The 26,137-nt window shown below is 42.1% G+C and overlaps 1 protein-coding gene across 1 annotated transcript in view; it reads right to left on the bottom strand.

Moving 5' to 3' along the window:
• The window catches only part of exoc5 (exocyst complex component 5), a 44,960-nt gene extending 18,825 nt beyond the window's left edge, over positions 1-26,135 (bottom strand). Inside the window, 9 exon segments of the mRNA XM_052038715.1 lie at positions 234-374; positions 556-600; positions 3,077-3,186; positions 4,042-4,070; positions 4,512-4,576; positions 7,998-8,192; positions 12,947-13,094; positions 18,093-18,187; positions 25,837-26,135. Of these exon segments, the coding sequence (XP_051894675.1) occupies positions 234-374; positions 556-600; positions 3,077-3,186; positions 4,042-4,070; positions 4,512-4,576; positions 7,998-8,192; positions 12,947-13,094; positions 18,093-18,187; positions 25,837-25,863 (855 nt within the window). The 5' untranslated portion in view covers positions 25,864-26,135.
• Between the last annotated feature and the right edge of the window lie 2 nt (positions 26,136-26,137).

Genomic DNA, 26,137 nt, shown 5'->3' with positions numbered 1-26,137 from the left:
AGCCATGGATCTTATTGGAAGGCTTGCTCCTCCCATTTTTATATTAAAGCTGGGTTCTACAGCAGAGTAATTTGTACCATGGGCCATTATCATTATTGAATTATTTCCTGGAGTACAACAGCTTTTAGTTCATTGGCAAGTTAATACATATTAGTAATGAAACCCATTTACATAGCTAAGATTTTTACCATTTTCAATTCTTTAAAATATGTTTTGTAATAATGAAACATTACCTGAAGTTTAATCTCAAAAATGTTTTGAATAAGTTTAGCCATCACATTCTCTGGGCTACTGAAGACTTCCCGAACTTCTTTGTTTACTCGTTGGCATAACGTGGCTGTATCTTCAAATAAATCATTCCTGAAATACGAACCCTTCATATAAAACATTTTAATTATATTTCAAATAATGGAATCCACTGGATTAAGATATTGCAGAGGAAAAGACAGCAGAAGAATACATTATACACATCACATTCTCAGCATTAAAAATTTAATGGAAGGAAACAAAATGTCACAAAAGGCAGACCACAGCAAAATGGATTACAGCAATTACCTCCTGGCATTGTTTTATATACACATCCACACAGTGAGAATAACCCTGAAAAAGAGAAAATATGTTCAATATTTCAAAAAAAGGTTTTAGAATGACTAAACACAAACATTAGTTTAAATTGGAACTTCATTCCTCCATTAAAAAATACACAATTCTTGGGTCCATAACTGGAATGGTTTCCCAAATGAATATTACATTCATAGATTGGAAGTATAACTTTGAAATACTCGAATCAGATAATATGTTCATCTTACTAGATGCTGCTTGTTGGGGAATTTATAGCACTGTTTTATGTCATATTTGCAGTACCCACAGCATTTTATCCTTTTGAAAATAGGTAGAAGTATGACAGAGACAGGAGCAGATGCATGCAATAGACAATCATGGAGATAATTGTTTCAATATCGTGCATTTGAAGTGGAGAAAATCGAAACATAAAATATGTACTTCAGTGTCTTTCATATGGTAAAGTTTCATAAGCTGATTTTGTATGATGAGAATCTGGAATCAGTGAGAGGGAAACAAATGAACAGATTAAAATAAATGAGAAATATGAAATAATTGAGTTTGTTGATAAGATGGATACAAAGGGATACTAAAAGGTGTGATTAGAGGATCAGAGATCCAGAGGAAAAACATAACTGCAGAAGCAAAGCATGACTAGGATTTATTTTAATGCACCAACAGTGAGGGAGAATTCAGGAAATTAATGACATCAAAGCTTAGAAATGTACAAACATCTCGGAAACAGAAGGATGAATATAAAGAAGACAAAAAGAATATACTCTCCCCTCAAAGGAATATCTTTGCAAAAAGGAAGACCTAATGAAAAAGGTGGACCTCCTGGACAATAACTTGCAATAAGACAGTAAAATGTCACAAGATGTATAACAAACCATGTTACCAAACAAAATTTTAACTGTTGCAGAAGGAAAGTTTATGGCAGCTGATCAAATATTTGGTCAAAGGGAGATATTATAAGGAGAATTTTAGAGGAAAGGAACCAGGAATTAAACAGACCTTGACAACTGGAGACAATCATCAATGTTGTTGCAAATAAATAAATATTCAAGAACCCAGAATGCAAGGAACATATTATATAAAGCTGGAGGAGATTAGAGATAGGGAGGAGGTAGAGCCAGGGTGGGAATTGAAAACAAGGGTGAGAAATCAGATGATTGGTTCAAATAAGAACCAGCACAGGTTAGTGAATGAAGTCTTAAGTGAATAGACCTGATAGAAGTTAAGATCCAAGCAGCAAATTTATGGAGTGTAAAATGAGGGGAGGCCAGTCGGGAATGTGCCAACATAGTCAATTCTAGAAGTAACGCAAACACAGTCGTAACCCTTGGGAGACAAAATGAGACACGTTTGGAGTTGTGCAATGCTACACAAGTGGAAATAGACAATTCTGGTGCTGGAACAAATATGTGGCTGAAGCTACCCTCCGATAAGGCAGCAACAACCTGGATCAGTTTTAGACAATTGCCAACAAGAATAGTTGATAGTTGTTAGGGCCTTGATCCTAATTACAATGACTCGTGTGTTTGTGCCATCACATACAAAAGTACTCATCTACTGTGTTGCATCATGTTGTGCAGTGAGTGACCTTCAAAATATGATGGTGCCTCATCTGAGGAGCAAGTAATACATTTGGTGTAAAATAAGTGGAACGACAATTGGTGATGAGGATATTGTGATTCTGCCATAGGATACAAATAGATTCAATGAATGGGCAAAAAGTTAAACGGAGTTTAATGTTGGAAAGTGTGAGGTAATGCACTTCAGTGAGAGGGATGAAAAGGTAGATTATCCAAATAGAAAAAGATCCAGGTATTCACAAAATTAGCAGCAAATGGTTAAGAAGACATACGGCAAATGGGTCTTTATTGCAAAAAGGGGTTGCAATCTAGAAATTAGGAAATTTTGCTACTTTTGTCTACATCTGGAGTAAAGGGCAAAGTTTTGGTCCCCTTAGCCAAGAAAGGATAATAGCAGCATTGGAGGCAATCCAAATGAGATTCACTGGGCTAAATGCTGGGATGAGAGGGTATCCCTACCAAGTGGTTAAAGAGGTTAGGTTTGTATTCTTTGGCGTTCAGAAGAATGAGGGGTTATTTTAATGAAGCATTCATGTTCTGAAAGGAGCACGGTAGAGCAAATGTTGAGAGGTTTTGACAAGTGGGAGAATCTTCTAAGCTTTTGCTTATTCATTCAATCTATCCATAGGTCAAGGAGGGCACGCATGATGGTGCAGATGGAGGGACCACAACTACACATAAATTTGAAGATCTGAATGTATTAATTACAGAATCAACTATGATCTTAATTAAGTTTATTTAACAACAGTGAAGCAGATTTATGCTAAGCAAAGAAAAGCAATGTCCTGGATTTTTGTATTTTAGTAATTTCAATATTAATATTGAGAAATTTGAAGTTGAAATAAATAATTTAAACATAGCTTCATCCCTTAACACAACAGGTTTATTAGTACACACTCAGCAAAATTTAAAACGAATACCTTAAAATGGAGTAAAACTGCTGCAACCTCATGCATCCTGGAAATTTCATTTTTCCTCTGTGCATTTGTAAATTCCTGAATCAACTGCAATTCCAAGTCATGATATTTACCTAGTAATAACACAGGCAGTCATACAACATGGAAATAGTCCCTTTGGTTCATCAGGTCTGCGATGATCAGCAAGCACCCACCCAGATTAACCCTACATTAATCCCTTCATTTTTAAATTCTCCAAATTTTCATTTTCCAAACAACTGCTGCCTAGATTCTACCACTCACCAATACACACTAGGGGCAAATTACAGTGGCCACTTCACCTACCAATTCACACGTCTTTGGAATGTGGGAGGAAACCGGAGCACTTGGATGAAACCCACATAGTCACAGGCAGAGCATGCAAACTCCACACAGCAGCACCTGAGGTCGGGACTGAAACCACGTTGCTGGAGCTGTGAGGTAGCAGCTCTACTAGTTGTGCCACAGTGCGACCAAAATGACCCTGATTTGCTGCAGATCGCATGGCAGGGATGAACTGGGTGGGAGGCTAGGATGGAAGGTAGTCAGCAGTTGGTGGCATTTGTGCTATTACTAACAAATCTATTTATTTTCTTGTTATTTGCGAGGATTGTTGGAAAATTATTACATTAAGGTGTTCCTCATACTCAAAATTTAACATTCATATGCAACTTTAAAGACGTCAATTTCCCTGCTATTGTCAGAATATAACATTTCGATCAACATAAATGTGGTGCAAAGAACATTTGGAAATTTAATTTTACAACTCTTAGACATTCTCCAATATCTCACTAACCTGCCAGTGAAGCACTTAACCATCAAAGGTTAAATTTTGTTTGTACAATGTTTCATTAACACTGCCTGAATTTTAGTGTCTAAACTGTTTTTGAATATCTTTCTGGGAGCTTTCCTGCTATTGTATTCTAACAGAATTAATTATGAGAACTCACTTGCGATTTTTGACTTCACCTCAGCAAACCTAGGGAAAGAAAAAGACTCTTACAGATCATCTACTGTCACATTTTAATGTTTAATGAATGTCAAACAAAAAATTTTTCAACAGATGCCTGATGAAGAAGTTTATCTATACATAAAAATTGAATCTTTAAGAACTGTGCAGTGAAGATAGATCTACAATAGATTTCCATATCCATAATTAGAATTTTTGGAAACTTTCAAAGTCTCACTGTTTCAGCAGTCAAATTCTCAATGCAATTCTTTTCTGAGCCCCAAAAACAGCTTACAAAAAAAATTGAAAACAGCAAGTAAATAACCTGCAGGGTTACTTGGCTAACATGATTTTTGTAAAAAACCACTTGCTTTATTAGATTCAAGTTAATAAGTAATCATTTACTGATTTCAGATACAGCTACCAGTTTAAAGTTAAACACCATCTTTCTAATTTGAACGTTTGTCTTACCTATCAAAGGGCAGCTCTTGAGCAATGAGATGCAACTTCTGAATGATATCAGCTGCCTCCTTAATCTGAAAAACATCATATTCATATTAACTTCATGATTATTTTTAATGCAAAAGGAAGAAAGTTTGTTCCATTCAAGAAGAACAAATGCAATGGTTCAAAGCAGTTCACTAAGAGCTTCTCAAGGGTAATTTGGAATGGGCAATAAATTTAGTCTTGTCAGTGACACCCACAACCCATTATTCAAACTGTGAAACTGGCTCATTAAAACTTAAGCAACCATTTCATTCCACTAGAAATTCAGTATGGAAGTGAAGAAAACAAAGCTATTTTATTTATTGTACAACATGGAGGTTAAAAACAAGACCAAAAGCTTGAAAAACAGGCTTAAAATTTTTGGATAAAGACAATGCAGAATCCTATTCTTCAATATACTCTTCAAACTGGCCTTTTTGGATTACCCAAGGTTAGCACCAAAGTATGCCACAATGTACAGATGAGAGGCAGATTACTAACACAAATGTAGCTTAGTCACCAGCGCTATATGGTTCTCCAGTGCTGAATCTTTTCAAAAATGATAATGGTACTATATTATTTCAATTTACCATGCAACTTCAAAATGCTGGTTTTCAACAATGGGGAAGAGCAATATACAACTAACATTCAGTTTGAAAAGAAATCGCAGTAGTTGTTACGATATCATCTTTTTAGTAGTCTGCATCCATCTATACACTCTGCTGCTACTTGCCAATGCTCAGCCCCTAATAGCCTTAAGCTTTTAAGTAAACAGAAGCAATGAATATTCCCAAAGAGGATTAATAAAAACATAATCCAACAAAGTGCAACAAAACTCTTAATAGGATGTGTTTGGGACAAGGTATACATGAACAGTTGAAACTATTTAAATCTGTGATAATTGATATGATCTCATTAGGCTTTTAAGTGCAAGGATGAGTGAAAAATGTATCACTACATGTTAACACATCACTATGCAAGGATGGTAGAATTACACAAAACACTGGTTGACGTCCACATTGTTTAGCAGAGGACTCAAGACTCCGCCCAGTTGTCAAGTAATGCCAATTAGAAAACAGATGATTAACTTGAGCTGGAAGTGAGGAATACAGAGACAGGTGGGGGAGGCAGCAGCATACATAAAAAGGAATAGGTGTGGGGGAAAAGAAGGGAATAGTAAACTGAGGCATCAGCTGGAAAGAAAATGGAAGATCAACCAGTTGAGAAAGGAGTGGATGGGGGGGAACAAAAAAGGATGAAGAATAATGGAGATTGCAGCAGCAGCCGCCAAGTAGGAGGGAACAAAGGTAGTAGTAACCCAGGAGGCAGGGTGGATAGGAACTAATAGAATAGGAATAGAATAGACCTATTGAGTGAGATAAATGAGAACTAAGAAAGGATGGAGTGAAGAAATAAAATGGTAAAATGGAAGGATGAAAAGGCATGGATATTTTTTTTGGAGACTCAGAGAGAGAGAGACACACACAGACACATTGAAGAGCTCAATTCCACTCTAAACTGCAGTGAGAACGAAATAGATGAATTTATTAATCCTGAGTTTACGCAGAAATTGTCAAGCTGCAAGTTGAAGAAGGCATCATAGCAGCAATGTACATCCAATGAGACACACCTATCTCTGCTAAGACAACAGTTCCACAACTGTGGGATGGGAATCTTTGTCATTCAAAGAAACATAACCATTCCAATGATTGGAGGGAGCATTGGGAATGTGAGAGTTTGAGGGTGAGTGGGGGAGAGGGCTGCTTGAAGAATCTCAAACAGCTTGATTCTTTTTAATTTAGTTGGACTATTCCATATTCTTTATTGCACTATGGATTTGTTGTTTCTGTTTTTATACTTTCGTTGGTCAGTGATTTTCCTAGTCTTAATGTTACTAATCTTTTGATTTGATTCTTTCTTGATGCTTTTTTTCCTACCTTCTTTCTTTCCCAAGATGGTGGAATTCTTCGTGATTGCAATTACCAGCAACAATCTAACGAGATTGAGGGTGAAGAGTACTAATTCATACTTCACAAACTCTCATAAATCATGTTTGAATTATGTCAGCAAGAGGATGAGCCATTTTTTTCTGATTTTTCCTACCACACTTGATCAGTCTTAAACTATATAAAAACACTTGTGACTTAATTACTAGTTGTGAACTGAGGCAGATCAAGTTGAAGTACACCGGAAATATTTTCTTTTGAAATAAATTATAGTAATGATTTTTTTTAAACTGAACAGACCTAATTTATGCCGCTGATCCAATTTTATTAAAATTCTTCAACTACATAATTAAGATCAAACTGAAAGGCTGGTGAATGAAATATTGGGTGGTGGGGGGAGCTAATAATGATAGGAAAATAGGTGGAAGGGCATGTTATGATGATTGTGATCTATGACATAATATAGAGTAATTGGGTAAAAACCTGACAAATGGAGTTTAATGTGGGCAAGTGTGAGGTCAGCACCTTCATAAGGGGAATCAAAAGGCATATTATCTAAATGGAAAGAGACTGCAAATGAGTGATCTAGGTGTTCTAGTGCATGAATTGCAAAATGGTAACAGACAGGTCCAACACGTAGTTTAGGTGGCAAATGGCATCTTGGCCTTCATTGCAAAGGGGTTGGAGTTTAAAACCAACCAGGTTTTGTTAAAGTTGTACAGGATGTTGCTGAAACCACACCTGGAATACCATGCACAGTTTTGATCCCCTTACCTAAAAAAGGGGATAGTAGAAATTTGGGTCTGTATTACTTGGAGTTTAGAAGAAAGAGAGATGACCTTATTCAAACATACAAGATCCTAATGGGGCTTGACAGTGTAGATATTGACATGTTTCTACTAGTGGGATATTCACAAATATGGGGACATAACTACAAAATAAGGGGCCGGTCATTTAAGATTGAGGTGCACAGAAATTTCTTCTCTCAGAGGGTTATGAAGCTCTGGAACTCTGCAGGTGGTGGAGGCCAAATCTTTAGAAATATTTAAAATGGAGATAAATAAATATTTGAAAGGTTGAGGAATTGCGGGCTCTAGGGAACTGGCACTGAAAGAGGAGTTGAGGCCAGCATAGATCAGCCATGTTCATACTGAATGGCAGGGCAGGCTTGAGAGACAGTGGCCTACTCTTGCTCCAATTTTCTTGTGTTCACACCTTTATACTTGTGAATATGATTAAGCCAAGAGCCAAAATTCTTAGCTTCATTAGCAAAACTGGAAAATAAAATTAAAATATACCAACCTCATCACTTTGTTTTTTTTTTGTGTACACAAATGCTTTATCAGCACTCTGCAGGCTACCATTTTTAATTTATATTTCTGAACAATGAAATTGTTAAACTCTGAACTGTTTGGACTCTCAAGTGGTTTAAAGCCTGACTGTAGAAAAGTCACAGTAGCAGCTTGTAATTAGAGCAGTAGTGTTTACTACTTTTAACCACTTTTATCCTGTTGGCAGGACTTACCTTTTCTGGATTTGTAAAAATATCAGACTTCAACTCTCCATCCAGAAACTCATTAAAATATTTCATCAGCTTTTGTGCTTCTACAGCCCGTTGCCTTGGTGTATTTACTCCCTCTAGTTGGTCTCCAAGGTGACAAACCTTTGTTGCGACATAGCTGATATGTTCATCCAGCTCCTGGAAATGCTGAAATGCAATCTATAGGAAAAAAGTGAAACATTCTCAGGTCATGATTGCAAAAGTACACAAACTAAATATTTCACTTTAATATTAAAGATACCAATTCCTGCATATTATTTAGGTCCAGCAGTCAGTGAAAAAGAAATAGCTTTTTAAAAACAGCATGAACTTTATTAGATTTCTCCATTTAAAAATAATAAAATTCCATTCTATTATTTTTCCTGGCCATTTTGGTCAACAGAGATCATTGCAGTTTCTGTTTGCTAATAGTTTCACATTTCAAAGATTAAAAAAGGTCTTCAACCTGATCTTAGCCACTTCCCTCATCCCCAAAATGTTGCACAAGTCCAATAAAAAGTGTATTCTGGTTCCTTGCCACTTTCAGAGCTTCTTCAAAATGTTATTCACCACGAAGAACATTGACTCACCAGCTGAGGGTAAATGACAATCAAGTGTTTCTTCTTAACCATGTTTGACCATGAGAATTCAGAGAGTCTGAGTCAATGTTGATGTCTGTAAGGACTACTCCTACTTGTGGTGGGTCTGACCTGTCAGTGGCACCCAGATATTTTGATGAAGGAGTCTGGCACATTGTCTGCAAGGCATAATCCTGAGTGGCTGTTACTTGACTAGTCTATGGGACAATTTTGCCAATTTAGAGACGTTACCATATATTTGCTGGGAGTACTATGCAGGGTCCTCTGGGCTGAGAGTAACTTGGCCACGTCTGAATGTTAAGCTTAGGTCAGTTCCAGGCGGACCATCCAGTTTTATTCTCTGTTTGAACATAATGCTAAAGGGACAATGGTGAGCTTTGTTAATTAAGAATCAACCACATTAATCTGGGTACACATGGAGGCCAGACAAGGTAAGGAAGGCAGATTTCCTTCCCTGAAAGAGATCAGTGAGCCAGATGGACTTTTATGACAAATTTTTTGTTATCATAGCAAAGACTTGATATTAGTTTCATTATATTTCAGATTTTTAACTGGATTTAAATTCCATAGATCCTTCTGGATTGATGGTCCAGGTCAGTGGATTACCACACTGTATCTTAAACTCTACAGTTGGTAATCCAGTGACCTGGACCATCAATCCAGAGGGATCTATGGCATTTAACTCTGGTTAAAAATCTGAAATTTAATAAAACGACCATTGCCACCACAGGCTTTGTGGCTTGGTCCCTAGCAGTTCACAATCTGTATCAATGATTTGTAAAGGGGGGGGGGGGGGCGCAAAAATCACATGCAAACTGATGCAAATTTGGAGGAGGATGCAGAGAGACTTCTGGCAGATGTGGACAAGTTCATCAAATAGGCAAGGATATGGGACATGGAATATAATGTGGAAAAATGTGAGGTCATCCACAATAGTAGAAAAAGACAGAAAATCAGAATACTTCTCAAATGGAGAGATGAAAAGATGTTGGCGCTCAGAGGGACCCGGGACTGCTCCTGCACAATTTGTTAAAAGTTAATGTGCAGGTACAGCAAGCAATGAGGAAGGATAACAGTATATTTGGCAAGAGTGTTTGAGTGCAGAGTAGAGACCTCTTGCTCTAATTAAATAGGGCCATGGTGAGACCACATTTGGAAATGGTGTACAAGTCCTCCCTAAGGAAGCATGTGTTTGCATTGGCGAGAATGCAGCAGAGCTTCACTAATATCAGATGTTAAATAACAATTGCATGAAAAGATACCTGTTTCATTTTTCAATCAAGATATTACACCCTAGCTCAGGTGAAAGTGTGAAAAAATGGATTAAAATTAAATTTATTAATCTTTTGTATACAAACTAAAAGTAAAAAATGCCTTCAAAATGTGCCTAATCTCCAGTAATTCAATGAAGTGTGGTCAAGCTGCATTAACATCTACTTCCACCACTTCCCCTGGCAGCACGCTCCAGGCACCTACCGAGTTAAAAAAAAACTTGCCTCAAATCTTCTTTAAACTTCTCCCTTCTCACTTTAAAACTATGCCCTCTAGTATTTGAATTTTCCACCCTAGGAAAAAGAATCCGACCATCTACCCTATCTATGCCTTTCATAATTTTATACATTTATCTCAGGTTGGCCCTCAGCCTCCGATGGTCCACAGAAAACAATCCAAGTTTGTCCAACTTCTCTAATTCAGGAAGCATCCTCAAGAACCTTTTCTTCACCCTCTCCAAACCTTCCACATCCTTCCTGTAACGTGGTTAACAAAACTGCAGACAATACTCTAAATGTGGCCTAAACAAAGCTTTATAGAGCAGCAACATAACTTCCCAACATTTATACTCAATCCCTCCACTGATGAAGTATGCCTTCTTTACCACCCTATGTTTTTGTGTTGCCACTTTCAGGGAGCTATGGACTTGCTCTCCAAGATCCTTCTGTACATCAATGCTCGTACGGGTCCTAATCCTTACTCTATATGTTCCTCTTACATTTGAACTCCAGAAGTGCAAGCATTAACCTGCTACAGTCATACTCACAGAATTGTACCTTTCAGCCAATATTCCAAACTCTTCCACCACAATGTCCCATCCCATTGATAGAAACTACTGAGTACACAATAATCTGAGAATTCACAGTATTAATTCCAGGTTACATATAGTCTCATGACATTAGATCTAACGAGGAAAACCTCTTATTGATTGCCATATGCCCTTCTCCCTCAGTGGATGAACCATGTTAAACACCACTTAAGTCACAGCTCCTCAAAAATAAAGATAAGCCCCCATAAACAAAGCATTGGTAACCATCGCATAGTTTTAATCATTATCCATTAGAAATAGTAGACTGTATGTCCTCTTAAGCTTTCACTGCCATTCAAAATCATAGCATGAAAGAATCAATCCATGAAGAAATATCTTAAATTGGAACATAGATTTTGTATGATTTTATCAAAACCATTGTGAACAACTAGTAAAAAACTTCGCAATTTTAATTTGTTTAATAAATCTATACAACTTGTGCACATCTGGAAATCTGCTGCTTTATTGATTGTTAGTAAATGGTTAAGTTTTAAAAAGGAATTCACAACCTGCAGCAAGAGGGAACTTATTACCAAAACCAATGCTGTTGGCATTCTCAAGACCAGGCTATTAATTCTTTACTGAATTTCTGCAAATGACAGGATGCACTTAAACTTAGAAATAACAAAAAAAAGTATTAAACTCAGGTAGACTGCTTGCCTGGTCCCATTCCAATTTACCAATTCATGGCCAGAGAATCCCCTACAACTTCCATTCTTTACCTTTGGAATCTCAGAACCTCATGTACCAAGCTGTGGCATACCCCTTTTTCACATTTATGGAATATTCCCCAGCAATATTACATGAAAATACATCAAGTTCCATATGTGCAATGTCAAAAGCTCTACCTCACAATCAACTCTCTCCTTCCCTGCAGCATATCTGATACGTCAGGATGTTTGCCTATTATCTTGTCCAAACCTGGGTTGATGAACATCACATAAATGCAAATGACATATTACAATGACTGAAACCACTGGCTTCAGTACCCACCACAAACTCTGGTTCCCTTGTCATCAATTCCATCTTTTCCCCCGGTCATGGTTTAAGACTTATGCAGTCCATCCGCAAAATCTACGGTCAAATTTTTAGGCATCTAACTTAATATCTAAACAAAAATCAAATCTGTTTGATTGTTCACTTATGAAGTATCTTGGCCTGCTTTTCTACATTATAGGCACTTTGTTGTTATTGAAAGCCTGATAGTGCCCATAGATCAATAACTGAACTAAGAGTCACCACCTTAAGGTGAGGAGCATAGAAATTAGATACTGTTAATCCTAAATAGCAAAACAAAAATCAATTCACTTCCTTCCTCATCTGGCAGCATTGCCTAACCCATTCTTCCTAAACATTTGAGGATTTACCTTTGGTTAATACCACTAGCATAATAGCACAAAGATGGAGAATTTGCTATAAAAATTCCTGAACACGAACTATTAATTTTTTATTTAAAAAACAGCATGCAGCCTAATTCTACACAAAATAAAGTAAATTTGAAACTCAGGAAAAATAAATATACATTTTAATTTGATTCATTATTTGACAAGCGTTTAACAATCAGTGCTGTAATCACTACAAATTTACTCTTGCAATTCGTTACTGAATATTTGCATATCTTAAGAACAAAAAGATTAAAAGATAAGTGCATAAGCAAAAAAAGATTGGTCAACAAGTCAGAAATTAAACTACCCACACATTTCACCCATCAGGTCCTCTCCCCCATCTGGTTCCATCTGCCATTCATCTTGCCCCTAATGATTCGCATTATCACCCTCCTTACTCATCAGATTCCACTAACGGTAGCCTTTGTTCCCTCTTATCACTCTCCTGGCTGCTTCCACCTTCACACTCCCCTCACCCCCTCCCTGCTTCATTTGCCCATTTTCCTTGTCTGCTTCCACCTATCACCACCTCCCTCTATTGCCCAACTCCACCCCCCAAACTGGCTCTATTGACCTGTCCTCAGTCCACCTATCACCTACTGGCCCACCTCACTCCTCCCCCTTTCCTCTTTAAACTTGCCATCATCCCTCTCCACTCCTAGTCCTAATGCAGAGTCTCAATGCAAAATGTCAACAATTCCTGTCTCCCCGCATCCCCCCCACCAACCTTTTGACATTAAATTATGGAGGGGGGGGGGGTGGGAAACAAAGGAGAATAGAAAAAGAGAAAATATTGCATTAAATGCACTGCCAAAGATATAACATTTAATCCAATATAATAATCCAATATAATATTCCAACACTACTGACCTGATTGCTTTTCTGTAATTCTTGAACCTTCTTAGCAAACTCCTTAGCTTCTTTCTGGCACTGTTGTTCCAGCTTCTCCACTCTCCTTTGGATGCGTTCATCCAGCATCTTCAGTTCCTCAATGTGGTCCACAAATTCTTCCAAAAGCCTGCGGTATAAGATTATACTCGTCCACTGTTTTTCATATGTGATTTACACAAAACAAAGTTAGGCGTTATCTAGAAATACAAACCACTTGTAGTTTCTAATATATACCAATACCATTACATAATTTGGTTTCCAATATGATTATCTACATTGTCTCTGACAAATTACTGGAATAATGTATTTTATCCATACCTCTAATCACCTCTGCATGGCTACATTATAAAAAGCTTTCATAGATAGCATTGAATGAATTTCACCAAAGTGACGGTTGACTAGACTTGTGTTCAAATTTACAAACACCAATTCTTTTGATACTATTTTATATTCAAAATGCAAATAATCAAACGTTTCAATAAGTTGAATAGTTGCCACTAAACCATTTCTGCAAAATTTCCATCCTTAAACATTTCTCGTATCCCCATCTCTTGCGGCTGGTTAGCATATATTTGGACATTTGTCTTCCTATTTCCTCTCTAATCTTGATTGGTACATATGGATCTGAGTGATTCAATGTACTAAATTTATCATACTTGTTAGGGCCCATCATGACATCCTTCCCTTTCAATGAAGGAAACTACTTGGTTCGTTCCCTGCTCTTGCTCAGTACATATGCTGGAGTTGAGGGGCAGGGGAGACAGGGTCACATCCTGTTAACCTGCTTCCTATGCTGTTCACCTCACAAATTTCAAATACCATTGCCTATTCCACATTTCCATTGCCTTTTTGTAGACGTCTGCATCAATTTTGCACCTTTGATTGAAGGCTGGTTCACTGAATTTTAAATGGCTACAATAACCAGTTAAACCACATCCTTTCTAATTCAGCATCCCACAATGGCCGCTCTGTCTCCTGCCCCCACCAGCTCCACCCAAATTTTCTGAACCTATTTGCTTTAAAATATACATTTTCTGGACTCCATTGCAGGTCATCTTTTTCCCAAGTACCCCCAGACATTCTGATATTAAAGTTGAAAATATAAGAAACACATCTGACCTTCTGTGGCATTTAGAGGCACATTAGAGTCAAAGTCACAGAGACATACAGTAGGGAAACAGGCCATTCAGTCCATCACATCCACACTGACGCCCTCTCCTAGCACTCAGCCCATGCAATTCATGTGCTCGTCTACAGATTTCTTCAATTCTGTCAGCGACCTCACTTCAACCACTCTCTTAGACAATGTATTCCACACACTCACCACTCTCTGGGTACAAAAAGGTCCTCATATCTCCTCTGAATCTCTTGCCCCTTATTCTAAATCTCTATTTTTTTCTTGTTTTATCTACCTCTGATATGGGGAAAATTTTCCTGCAGTGTACCCTATCCAAACCCCTCATAATTTTATGTACCTCAATCCCGTCCCCTTTTAATTTATTCCACTCTAGAGAGAGAAGACCTGCCTTCTCCAGTACTCCTCATAACTGAAACACTCCATCCCAGGCAGCATCCTGGTGAATCTCCTCTGCACCCTCTCTAGCACTATCACATCCTTCCTATAATGTGGCACCCAGAACTGCACACAGTACTCCAGCTGAGGCCTAACCAACATTTTACAAAGTTGGAGCAGAGCCTCCCTCCTTTTGTATTCAGAGCTCCAACTGCCTTCCTAACCACATTATCTACTTGCTCTGCCACGTTCAAGGGTCTCTGGATTTGTACTCCAAGGTCCCTCTGCTCATCAATGCTCCCTGGAACTCTACCATGGTGTATGTTCTAGCCTCATGAGTACTTCCAAACTGCATCACCTTATATTTATCTGGATTGAACTTCATCTGCCATTTATCAGCCAATTTCACCACTCTGAAGCCCAAGATTACCCTCTACATTATCTACAACTCTGCCAATCTTTGTGCTATCTGCAAACTTACTGATCATTCCTTGGTTCTGCAAAATTAGGAGAAGCCCATGTTAAGACTGAGAGTTTTTATTATGGAGATCTCTCTCTCCGGGAAAATTTTGATCTTGGAAAAGGTCAACTCCTCCCAAGGATGAAAGGGTTTCTAGAAAGAATATCCCAGCACAAGTTGAGAGAAATGAAAACACAAACATCAGCACTGGGATCAAGGAAAGGGCCAATGCACAGTTGGCTAAGATCGGAGTAATAGAACTGATGAAAGTTAGAGATAAGGTGGACGAGGCCATGAAGTGACAAACTCAAAATGGAAGCAGTGGGGAACTGGGAACTAATCTTATTCACGAAGGATAGAAGTGATTGGCAAACAGGATTTTGAAGATATGATGGAAGAGTTTTAGATGAAGCTGACAAAATGCAGAGGATCGGAATCTGGCCATAAGACAACAGTTTTGGCAGTAGAGGTGCCAAGGTGGGATAGAGACGGGTGATGTTACAGAAGTGGAAATGTGCATTCAAGCTACAACTACAGAGTCAGAGATGCATTGACTACAAATGATATCAAAGATGAAACCTTTGATGGGATATCAGACAAGATGACCCTCTGCCTTGTGATTCCTGTTTCTTATAACCACAGAAACTCAACATGACCTTAGGCAACAGCATAGGGAGGAGAGAATCAAGGCAAGATTTTCTTAACTTACAAAACATCGAAATATATTCAATCTAGGTTACATTCAGCAACATTTAAACAGGGAGTATGCCTTCAAATAGTATGTTCTGTAGAAATAAGAAAATTCTACTTCTCTGAGTAATCAGGGGCTGGCTTCAAATTTCCCAATGTGCATGTCACACTAAAACTTGCCAATCTGTACAAAAGGAACACTTTTCATCCACCCCCCCAAACCCCCCCCCCCCCCCCCCCCCCCCCCCCAACCAGTGCAAAACTTGGCCTACCCAGGAAGATACTTTCCATAAAAGAATAAACATTTGAGCCTCCGTATCCAACATATCATTCTCTGCAACTTCTGCCATCTCCATCAGGATCCCACCACCTGGCACATCTTCCCCTCCGCTTTCTGCAGGCACCGCTTTCTCCGCAACTCCCTCCCCACTGATCCCCCTCCAAGCACTTATCCCTGCAAACATGCTAAGTGTTACACCTGCCCCTACACCTCCTCCTTCACCGCCATTCAGGGCCCTAAACAGTCCCTTCAGGTGAAGCAACTTCATTTATTGCATCTGGTGCAGCCTCCTCTACATCGGTGAGACCCGATGCAGATTGGGGGAAATCACATCGTCAAGCACCTTTGCTACGTCCACTGGAACAGCCAGCATCTCCTGGTAACCAGCCATTTCAATTCTATTTCCCATTCCCACACTGACATGTCTGTCCACAGCCTCCTCTACTGCCAAGTTGAGGCTAAACACAGATTAGAGGAACAACACCTCATATTCCATTTTAGTAGTCTCCAACCTGATGGTTTCAACATCAATTTCTTTAACTTGCAGTAACCACTCCCCCTGTTTCTCCCTACCCCCTTGGTTTTTCCTCATCCCTCTGGCCCCTTCACCCCTTCTCTTTCCCCTACCCCGCCCTCACAACCTGCCCATCACCCACACCTTCCTCCCTTTGGTTCCTCACCTCCTTCCCTTTATTCCATGGTCTACTGTCCTCTCCTATCAGACTCCATCTTGTTCAGCCCTTTGCCTCTTTCACTTATCACCTCCTAGCCTTTCAGATCATTCCCACTTCCCCCTTCACCTAGATTCACCTATCACCCACCAGCTTGTGCTCGTCCACTCTTCCACTCCTCCCCCCGCCACCCCCTTTTTATTCTAGCTTCTGCCCTTTCCAGTCCTGAAGAAGGGTCTTGGCCGAAATGTCAACTATTCATTTCAAGGTGAGGCAGCTAACAATATTCACCAATCCCACTGATACATCAAATTATTTGGCACTAAAACTTATGGTAGCAATTAAAGACCATAGACCTGAAATTTTGTTTAAGTGTCTGACCTGAATATTTACAAGATTTTCAGTTTTTGTTGAATTTGTAGTATTTCATTAGAAAAAAGAATCACTAAATTGATGAGGTTAATATCGAAGCAGTGACAGATATTTCAAATGTATTATCTTTTGCTATATTCACAAAATGTAGATAAGGTGAGGTAGCTAACAATATTCACCAATTTTACCACTACTTGAACTTGTTAATGTCATTTTAATTTATTGGTTAATTAAAGATAATAAAGAACCCACGAAGGTACGGTAATACAATGAGCAGTTCAGATAATCCGAAAAGTGTATGGTAACTCTGCTCGTCATCTGGACAAACCAAGAATCTTATTAAGAAATCTGGATTAGTAAGACTTTTTTGGATGTGGAGACTAGCCTTCACGTATGAAGACAGTCTGAAACACATGACAACAATACTTACAATCAGTAAAAGAAACCCTGAATTGTAAATTCACAGAACACAAGTGGAATAAGCAGACTTACTAAATATACGAAATGTTTTCAACACAAGACAAATCCTAAATTCTTGTACTTCCTTTCAGTTAACAAACTCTCGGGCAGAAATTACATGGCTTTGAAAATTCCTCATACATAGAAAAAAAGCCAAAGAAATGGAGACACCAAGAAAATCAATGCATTTTAAAAGCATTTTTCTCTTCTGATGAAAAAGTGGACACATTGAAAGCTCCCCTGGCCAATTGCTTTAAATCCTTGAAGAAATGGGCATCAGCTTCTAGTGTTCACAACTTCCCATAAATATAATCCAGTAAATAAAGATCAAATTTTATTTAGTAAATGAAATTTGTATATAGTAAATATTCAAATTTTAGAATTATGCCCTCTACTCATATAACATTGAAGCAATCAATTTAACTGAACATTAAAAAAAATTATAGTACTTCAATGACTCTGAACGGAAAGGAATTTTATCATACTTCCTAACTAGTCACCCAAAGATGTATTACGTTAGTCAGCCAGGTGCATATTTTCAGGCTCAAATAGCAAATGTTTGGTAGTTCTGTCACTTAACTGTACAATTTCATCCATGCCAGAGGGCCAGAACACTATTATGACAAAAATCTCTCTCACACTTGGAAAGTCAGATTAAAAGCCTCACTAAAATCCAACACCTTTTTGGATCAAAGGCTTCTGCTCCACCTCTGGAACCTCCACCCGGTGTCCTCCATGCCAGGCGTTCAATGTACTCATCAACATCAAAAGGTTCCTGAGAACAGAATAAACACCTGTGTTACAACAGCCAGCAGAAATGCACATCTGAACTATCAAATATTAAAAGTACACTAATACAAATTGTGACACAATTAGGATACATTGGCAGCATGTCCAGTAAGCCCAAGTCAAAGAATTTAGGGATTTTTCAATTTAGGGATATACCAGAATGAGAAAACATTGAGACTACATTATCCACAAAATCTGACAAAATTTTCTTCAAATTGATTCATGTTGCATTGATATAGAGAGATACATCCATAAAGATCATGTGTGTATAACTACAACTTGCATTCCTAAAGCACTTATAAAATGGGAAACCAACAAGTATAATAGTAGGACAGCTGCCAAGTTCTGTCAACGAAGACTCAAAATTAGAATTCTCCCAGTTGATGCTCCTCCATAATATAAACAGAAACAATGTACTAATTGAGAAGGCCAGTTCTGATGAATGTATGGAGGGAGCAGGTTAACAAGTGGGTGCAGCACCCAATTCATTTCAGCAAACTGGTTAAGTTTTACATAGGCCACAAATCAGAAAAAATATTACTATCGCAAGAAATACTGTTCCGAAACAGCAATGCCATTATTAGGTGACAGATGCTGCACCTATTTCTTTGTACATGAATCGATGCCAACATATTATTTACATAAATCTAAGAAACTTGCATCAGCTATTTTAGTATGGGAGGTACAGGCATGCAAATAGCTAATGTATTCTGAAACTACACAAATGGTTGAGGGCATTTCAGCATAAAAAGTGCAAACAAAGTTCCTTGGGATAGAAAAATAAAAGGCACATCCCCTTACACCAAATTTTGTCTTGAAAATTTCAGCCCAATTTCAAAAGGCAGCTTGAGTTAACTTTACAAAAATAACATCATGTGGCTATTCAAGATAGAGCTAAGATCAAGAGGAGACACAAGACACTGCAAATGCTGGAATATGGAGCAACAAAATCTGCTGGAGGAACTCAGCAGTTCGAGCAGTGTCTACAGGGAAGAGAGAACTGTCGACGTATCGAGTCAAAGTCCAACAATTTATGCAGATCCTTACGCAGGGTTTCGACCTGAAATGTTCACAATTCTAACCCCCCCCCCCACCCCCAAACAGATGCTGCTCAACCTGCCGAGTTCCTCCAGCAGATTTTTTGTTGCCAGAGCTAAAATCAGCCTACCAATATTTTTTTTGCTAGTTATAGAGAACTGTTTTATTTCTATTCAAAATTGCCAATATTGCTTAATCCAAGTAAAAATATATTGCAGTAATAATTTCTTCATTCAATGTAATTTGTATGCAAAAATAGTGTAAAAGGATTTTATACCTAGAAGTTAGCCTGCCTAACTTTGAGAATCATCCTGGCTTATCCAAATTCATTTCACTTGATTCAACACAAATAATTTGGAGTAATAATAAAGTACTTAAATAGAATTGTAGAGTCAATGTAACATGTTTTGGGCAAGGCCAGAGAGCTAATCTTCCTATTACAATATTAACAAGGAGCAGTGGAGAATGGTTATGTTACTAAAGCAGTAATACAAAAGCACATTAAAATTCCATTTGGGCAACTGGGGAAATTAATAATTAATTAAATCTGTTATGAAAGGATACCAATAATGGTGAGCATGAAACTAATTGCTTGCTTTAAAAACCCACTTGGTTCAAAGTTCATCAGGAAGGCTGCCCTCTCTATAATCCTATACCTTTGAAATGGCCAATCAGCTCAAGGACAATTGCATGCTGGCCTGGAAAATAAAGTCCACATTCATGGCAAAATGGCATTTATTACCCGTCTCTTATCCTGAAAAGTATATGGTAAGCCACATCCTTAAACGATTGCAGCTCTTCACATGATACTGAAAGAATTTGGAATCATTTTAAAATTAACCTACCTACATATTGTATTGACACTAATGAATTGATGCAATAGATCTCAACATTAATTCATAAACTGATACACCTCAGGAGATTATTGGGTCCATTATGCCCCCACTGACTCTTTGAAAGAGCTATCCAATTGGTCCCACTGCCCAACTCTTTCCCCATAGCCTAACAATTTTGCCCTTGGTGAAATTTTATTTCAAGACTGGCAGCACATACCCATTAGTCCCTTCTGGCCATGTTTACAAAAGTACTTTCCACCTACGTTTGTGCTCAGAAAGCAGTTCCCTTCTCCAATTATGATAAAGAAAAAAGGTTGGCCTTGGAGAATTCTTTTTCATTCCCCTTTACTTAGAATAAACACCTAATCTCTACTAGAAGTTTCCCTTTGACAGCAAAAATTAGAAAATCGCTACATCGACCCTAGTAAACCGTAACTCCACTTGCTGAAAGCCAAGATGTACCACCATGCCATTCAAAAAAGATTTAAAACCCGAGTTCATGAGTAGTTTGCACCGTTGCTACTAATCTTTGTCACTACAGCCAGCAGCAAATCTCTGCTCCAGGTGATTTAAATATTTAAATCAATTGAGTAAATTTTAAAGATCTAATAGGATTTTCTTTGCATTTGTAAACCCACATTTCACACAGCTTAGCACAAGAGTAATTACTTTAAGATTCACAATTTATATTTAAGGATCTAAATGAATGAAATTCAAAAAATATCCAATTAGCATTTTTGTGAATCTAAACAGACTCATTGCTGATGTGCCTTTCCTTCCAATGGACAATTGAAAAATAAAACAAATGACAAAAAGAAAACGCTTGCATAGTCATTATGCACTGCATGACCTAAGCTAATTGATGAAATATGGCCATCTCTGGCAATGCCATCATTAATTGCCCTTCATGAGCTGCTGATGAGACACTTTCTTCAATGTGCAATCTAAGTGGTACTCCCACAAGGCTTGGTATTTTAGATAAAAGTGACTTCGGAGATCATTTCAGAAAGCAACCACACATCTGCATGTCTAGAGTTAATTATAAGCCTAACATTGGGAGGGTTTCAATGATAAACAGTAATTTCAGGATCACCACTACTGACCAGCTTTTTAAAGTTAGTTAATTAAATAAATCTGACAAATTTCTCATTTTCCATGGCAGGATTGAAACTCATCTCTCCTAATTATTAGCCTTGAGCTCTGGTTCACCAGTTAAATTGCTCACACATTATGTTACCATGCCCTGAAATAGCCTGGCTTCATATTTTTGTCAAATAGTAAGTCATAATGAAGCTGTAGTCATGAGTACATTACAATAGACAAAATGTAGTTTTGCCACATGATATATGGTACCAAAGAAAACCATTATGCACAACAAATCCAAAAACAAAATGGCAGGGGGGGAAGGGGAGGGGGGGAAGGGGAGGGGGGGGGAGGGCAGGGGGGGGGAGGGCAGGGGGGGGGAGGGCAGGGGGGGGAGGGGGGGAGGGGGGGGGGAGGGGGGGAGGGGAGGGGGGGGAGGGGGGAGGGGGGAGGGGGGGGAGGGGGGAGGGGAGGGGGGGAGGGGAGGGGGGGGAGGGGGGAGGGGGGGAGGGGGGGGAGGGGGGAGGGGAGGGGGGGAGGGGAGGGGGGAGGGGAGGGGGGAGGGGGGGGAGGGGGGAGGGGAGGGGGGGGAGGGGGGAGGGGAGGGGGGGGAGGGGGGAGGGGAGGGGGGAGGGGAGGGGGGGAGGGGGGAGGGGGAGGGGGGAGGGGAGGGGGGGAGGGGGGAGGGGAGGGGGAAGGGGAGGGGGAAGGGGGGGAAGGGGAGGGGGGAAGGGGGGGAAGGGGAGGGGGGGAGGGGGGGAGGGGGGAGGGGGGAAGGGGGGGAGGGGGGAGGGGGGGAAGGGGAGGGGGGGGGAAGGGGAGGGGGGGGGAAGGGGAGGGGGGGGGAAGGGGAGGGGGGGAAGGGGAGGGGGGGAAGGGGAGGGGGGGAGGGGGGGAAGGGGAGGGGGGGAGGGGGGGAAGGGGAGGGGGGGGAGGGGGGGAAGGGGAGGGGGGGAAGGGGAGGGGGGGAAGGGGAGGGGGGGAGGGGGGGAAGGGGAGGGGGGGAGGGGGGGAAGGGGAGGGGGGGAGGGGGGGAAGGGGAGGGGGGGAGGGGGGAGGGGGGGAGGGGGGGAGGGGAGGGGGGGAAGGGGAGGGGGAGGGGGGGAAGGGGAAGGGGAGGGGGGGAAGGGGAAGGGGAGGGGGGGAAGGGGAAGGGGAGGGGGGGAAGGGGAAGGGGAGGGGGGGAGGGGGGAGGGGGGAAGGGGAAGGGGAGGGGGGGAGGGGGGAGGGGGGGAAGGGGGGAGGGGGGAGGGGGGAAGGGGAGGGGGGGAGGGGGGGAGGGGGGGAGGGGGGGAAGGGGAGGGGGGGAGGGGGGGAGGGGGGAAGGGGAGGGGGGGAGGGGGGGAGGGGGGGAGGGGGGGAGGGGGAGGGGGAGGGGGGGAGGGGGGGAGGGGGGGAGGGGGAAGGGGAGGGGGGGAAGGGGAGGGGGAGGGGGGGAAGGGGAAGGGGAGGGGGGGAAGGGGAAGGGGAGGGGGGGAAGGGGAAGGGGAGGGGGGGAAGGGGAAGGGGAGGGGGGAAGGGGAAGGGGAGGGGGGGAGGGGGGAGGGGGGAAGGGGAGGGGGGGAGGGGGGAAGGGGAGGGGGGGAGGGGGGGAGGGGAGGGGGGAGGGGGGGAGGGGAGGGGGGGAGGGGGGGGAGGGGAGGGGGGGAGGGGAGGGGGGAGGGGAGGGGGGGAGGGGGGGGAGGGGGGGGAAGGGGGGGAGGGGGGGGGAAGGGGGGGAGGGAGGGGGGGGGAGGGGGGGGAGGGGGGGGAGGGGGGGGGGGGGAGGGGGGGAGGGGGGGGAGGGGGGGGAGGGGGGGAGGGGAGGGAGGGGGAGGGGGGGAGGGGGGGGGAGGGGGGGGAGGGGGGGGGAGGGAGGGGAGGGAGGGGGGGAGGGAGGGGGGAGGGGGGGGAGGGAGGGGGGGAGGGAGGGGGGAGGGGGGGGAGGGAGGGGGGGAGGGGGGGAGGGGGGGGAGGGAGGGGGGGGGGGAGGGGGGGAGGGAGGGGGGAGGGGGGGGAGGGGGGGAGGGAGGGGAGGGAGGGAGGGGGGAAGGGAGGGAGGGAGGGGGAAGGGAGGGAGGGAGGGAGGGAGGGAAGGAGGGGGGGAGGGGGGAGGGGGGGAGGGGGGAGGGGGAGGGAAGGGGGAGGGGGGAGGGAAGGGGGAGGGGGGAGGGAAGGGGGAGGGGGGAGGGAAGGGGGAGGGGGGAGGGAAGGGGGGAGGGGGGAGGGAAGGGGGGAGGGGGGAGGGAAGGGGGGAGGGGGGAGGGAAGGGAGGGAAGGGAGGGGGGGGAGGGAAGGGAGGGGGGGGAGGGAAGGGAGGGGGGGGAAGGGAGGAGGGGGGGTGGGGGAAGGGAGGAGGGGGGGTGGGGGAAGGGAGGAGGGGGGGTGGGGGAAGGGAGGAGGGGGGGTGGGGGAAGGGAGGAGGGGGGGTGGGGGAAGGGAGGGGAGGGGAGGGGGGAAGGGAGGGGAGGGGAGGGGGGAAGGGAGGGGAGGGGAGGGGGGAAGGGAGGGGAGGGGAGGGGAGGGGGAAGTGGGGGAGAAGTCCTATATTCAACCTGCAGTTCAGGATCAGGTCACAGGTCCAGAATTTTCAGTCGACATTCGGTCTACCTCTGAGTACTCAACATTAGTGATTCTTTACTTCTCCACAAGGAGAGAGGTACAGAGTTTAATTATATTCTAATGATAAGCCATTGACCTAAATGTTAACTCTCCCCGCAAATGGTGCCCGACCTTAGTATTTCCATTATTTTATGTTCTTGTTTCTGGTTTCACACATTTACAGTATTTTGCTTTTGGAAGGCAATCAGTCTGACTGTAGAACATTTGGGAACTAATGACCAACAGTATACAACCTACCCCTCTCACCTACACGACCATTTGCTTTTCAAATACTTAATCTGGAATGAGCTATAATATCCTCATTAAACACCAGGAGGATCAAATAATTTCTTTAACTACCATTGACACCTCCAGCACATCCACCCTGTGAGACCAAACAAGACTGCTTGAATTCTATACAAACCAGTTTCCAACCCCATAATATCACAATCATAAAGCAGTTTCTACTCTAACTTCATCTACTCTGCCCCTCTGAACTCATCTAGTCCAAAAGCACTATCCATACCTTTGTAATCTACAGGTTCCGGCACATCAATAGTTTCCTCAACAGTCTCCCATCTTCTAACCTTTAAACTATATGCCATCAAAAATCTGCTGCCCCTCCCATGTCCCAAGGAGTTCTGGTAGCTGTTCAGAGAAACAAAGGACTGCAGATGCTGGAATCTAGATGAAAAACATGATGATGCTGGAGGAACTCAGCACGCCAGGCAGCATCCATGGAGAAAAGGAGGCGGTCAACATTTCGGGTCATGACCCAAAACAATGACGGCCCGCTTTTCTCCATGGATGCTGCCTGGCTTGCTGAGTTCCTCCAGCATCATCATGTTTTACTGGTAGATGATCACTCCTGCAATAAGTGAATCTCAGTCCCCCATTGTTTCAGGTCTGAAGTTCTCACTCGTATGGAGTGTATCACTACATGGAAATCTAACAATGAGCTCATCCTTCCCATCTTCGTAACGCCAATCCTTCCTACAATAAATTCTGTTCATCTGGTAAGTCTCTATGCACACCATGCTTACACTTCCCCCACCTCAACTGACAGTTTTGCTTTCCAAACATATTGGCCCTAGCTGTGGGAATCCTATCAAGACCTCCTTTCTCATAATACCCATAATAAAATCCACCCCTTTCACCAACCTTTTGATAACACAATGTCTTTCTTCAACCAGGGAACCCAATTTTAAAGGCAACTTTAAGTTCCTACAGACATTTATCCATTTTAAAAAGCTGCATTTTTGATGTTAAGTTGCCATGTTAAAGGTGGTGCAGAAGAGTAGCAAGGATTGAAAACTTACAGCTTTCATAGTAATGAAAGTGAATACATGGAGGCTTTCAAAAATACGATGTTTGAATATTACTGTAACATTTTCATTATTTGGTAAATCACTAGAAGAGATCATAGGCCAATAATAGCTGGGAAATGAAATATTTCTAACAGATATACTGAAGTATAAATGGCTATTCAAAATGTCAAATTAAAATTGGATAACACCATGAACACAAAGTTTTAATACTGTAAATGCTCTCATTTGGCATGATAGACCAAGTGGCATCCTGTGCATTTGTTTGTACACTTGGGTAATAATATATCATGGTATTGATCCATGGTATGTTCGACTGCATTAGTTTTGGAAAAAAAACTTTAATACTGCACATCAAGATATGATACTAAAAATTTTCTTAGATCACTCCTAAGCTTTGCAATCCAATCGCACAACTGAATTTGCTGAATTAATCTTGACACACTGAGTTGTGATTGTTTACTAGGCCTGTTGAAAGGATACCCACCTTTCGCAATTGATGTTGTCTGACCTGCAGCGTATTCATAATACTTTCTGGTCTTTATTATAGATTTCCTACAACCCCAATATTTCGTCGTTGTCGTCACATCATTTGCAACAACATATAACTCACTCCAACAATGATGCTTAACAACTGAAACCCATTTCTACGCCCAATATATCTGGATCGTCAGCTATTTCCCCAGTTTACCGGCTGCACCGAGATCCGAGTTGAATCAGATTCGGTGGCACCAAAACAACAGCCGAAACACCGGAGCCGGAGCTGGACCCACCTCGAACAGCTCCGCTGTGGTAGCCATGACGCCAGACGCGAGAGTTGTCCGTTGTCCGTCAGCCAAGGCGCCTACATAATGAAGAGTCCCAGAAGGGCCCAGAGGATGCTGTCGAGTCCCAGAGGGCAGCCCGAGGTCTGGCTTCACCGCCTGACACCTCCTCACCTCCCCCTCCGCCGCTCCTCCATCTTTCCGCTTCACCGGAAGTCGCCGGGGTTGCGCGAACGGGACGAAGGAGAGCGACTGCGCAGAGCGGCCGCCCTCTGACCCGCTGGGCTGAGGATGCGCAGGAGCGCTCTCC

This window comes from Pristis pectinata, chromosome 1 (assembly GCF_009764475.1).
Source record: "Pristis pectinata isolate sPriPec2 chromosome 1, sPriPec2.1.pri, whole genome shotgun sequence".
In the NCBI taxonomy this organism is placed as follows: domain Eukaryota; kingdom Metazoa; phylum Chordata; class Chondrichthyes; order Rhinopristiformes; family Pristidae; genus Pristis; species Pristis pectinata.
The sequence above is the reverse complement of the archived record's forward strand: the minus strand, read 5'-3'. Positions and strand labels throughout refer to the sequence as shown.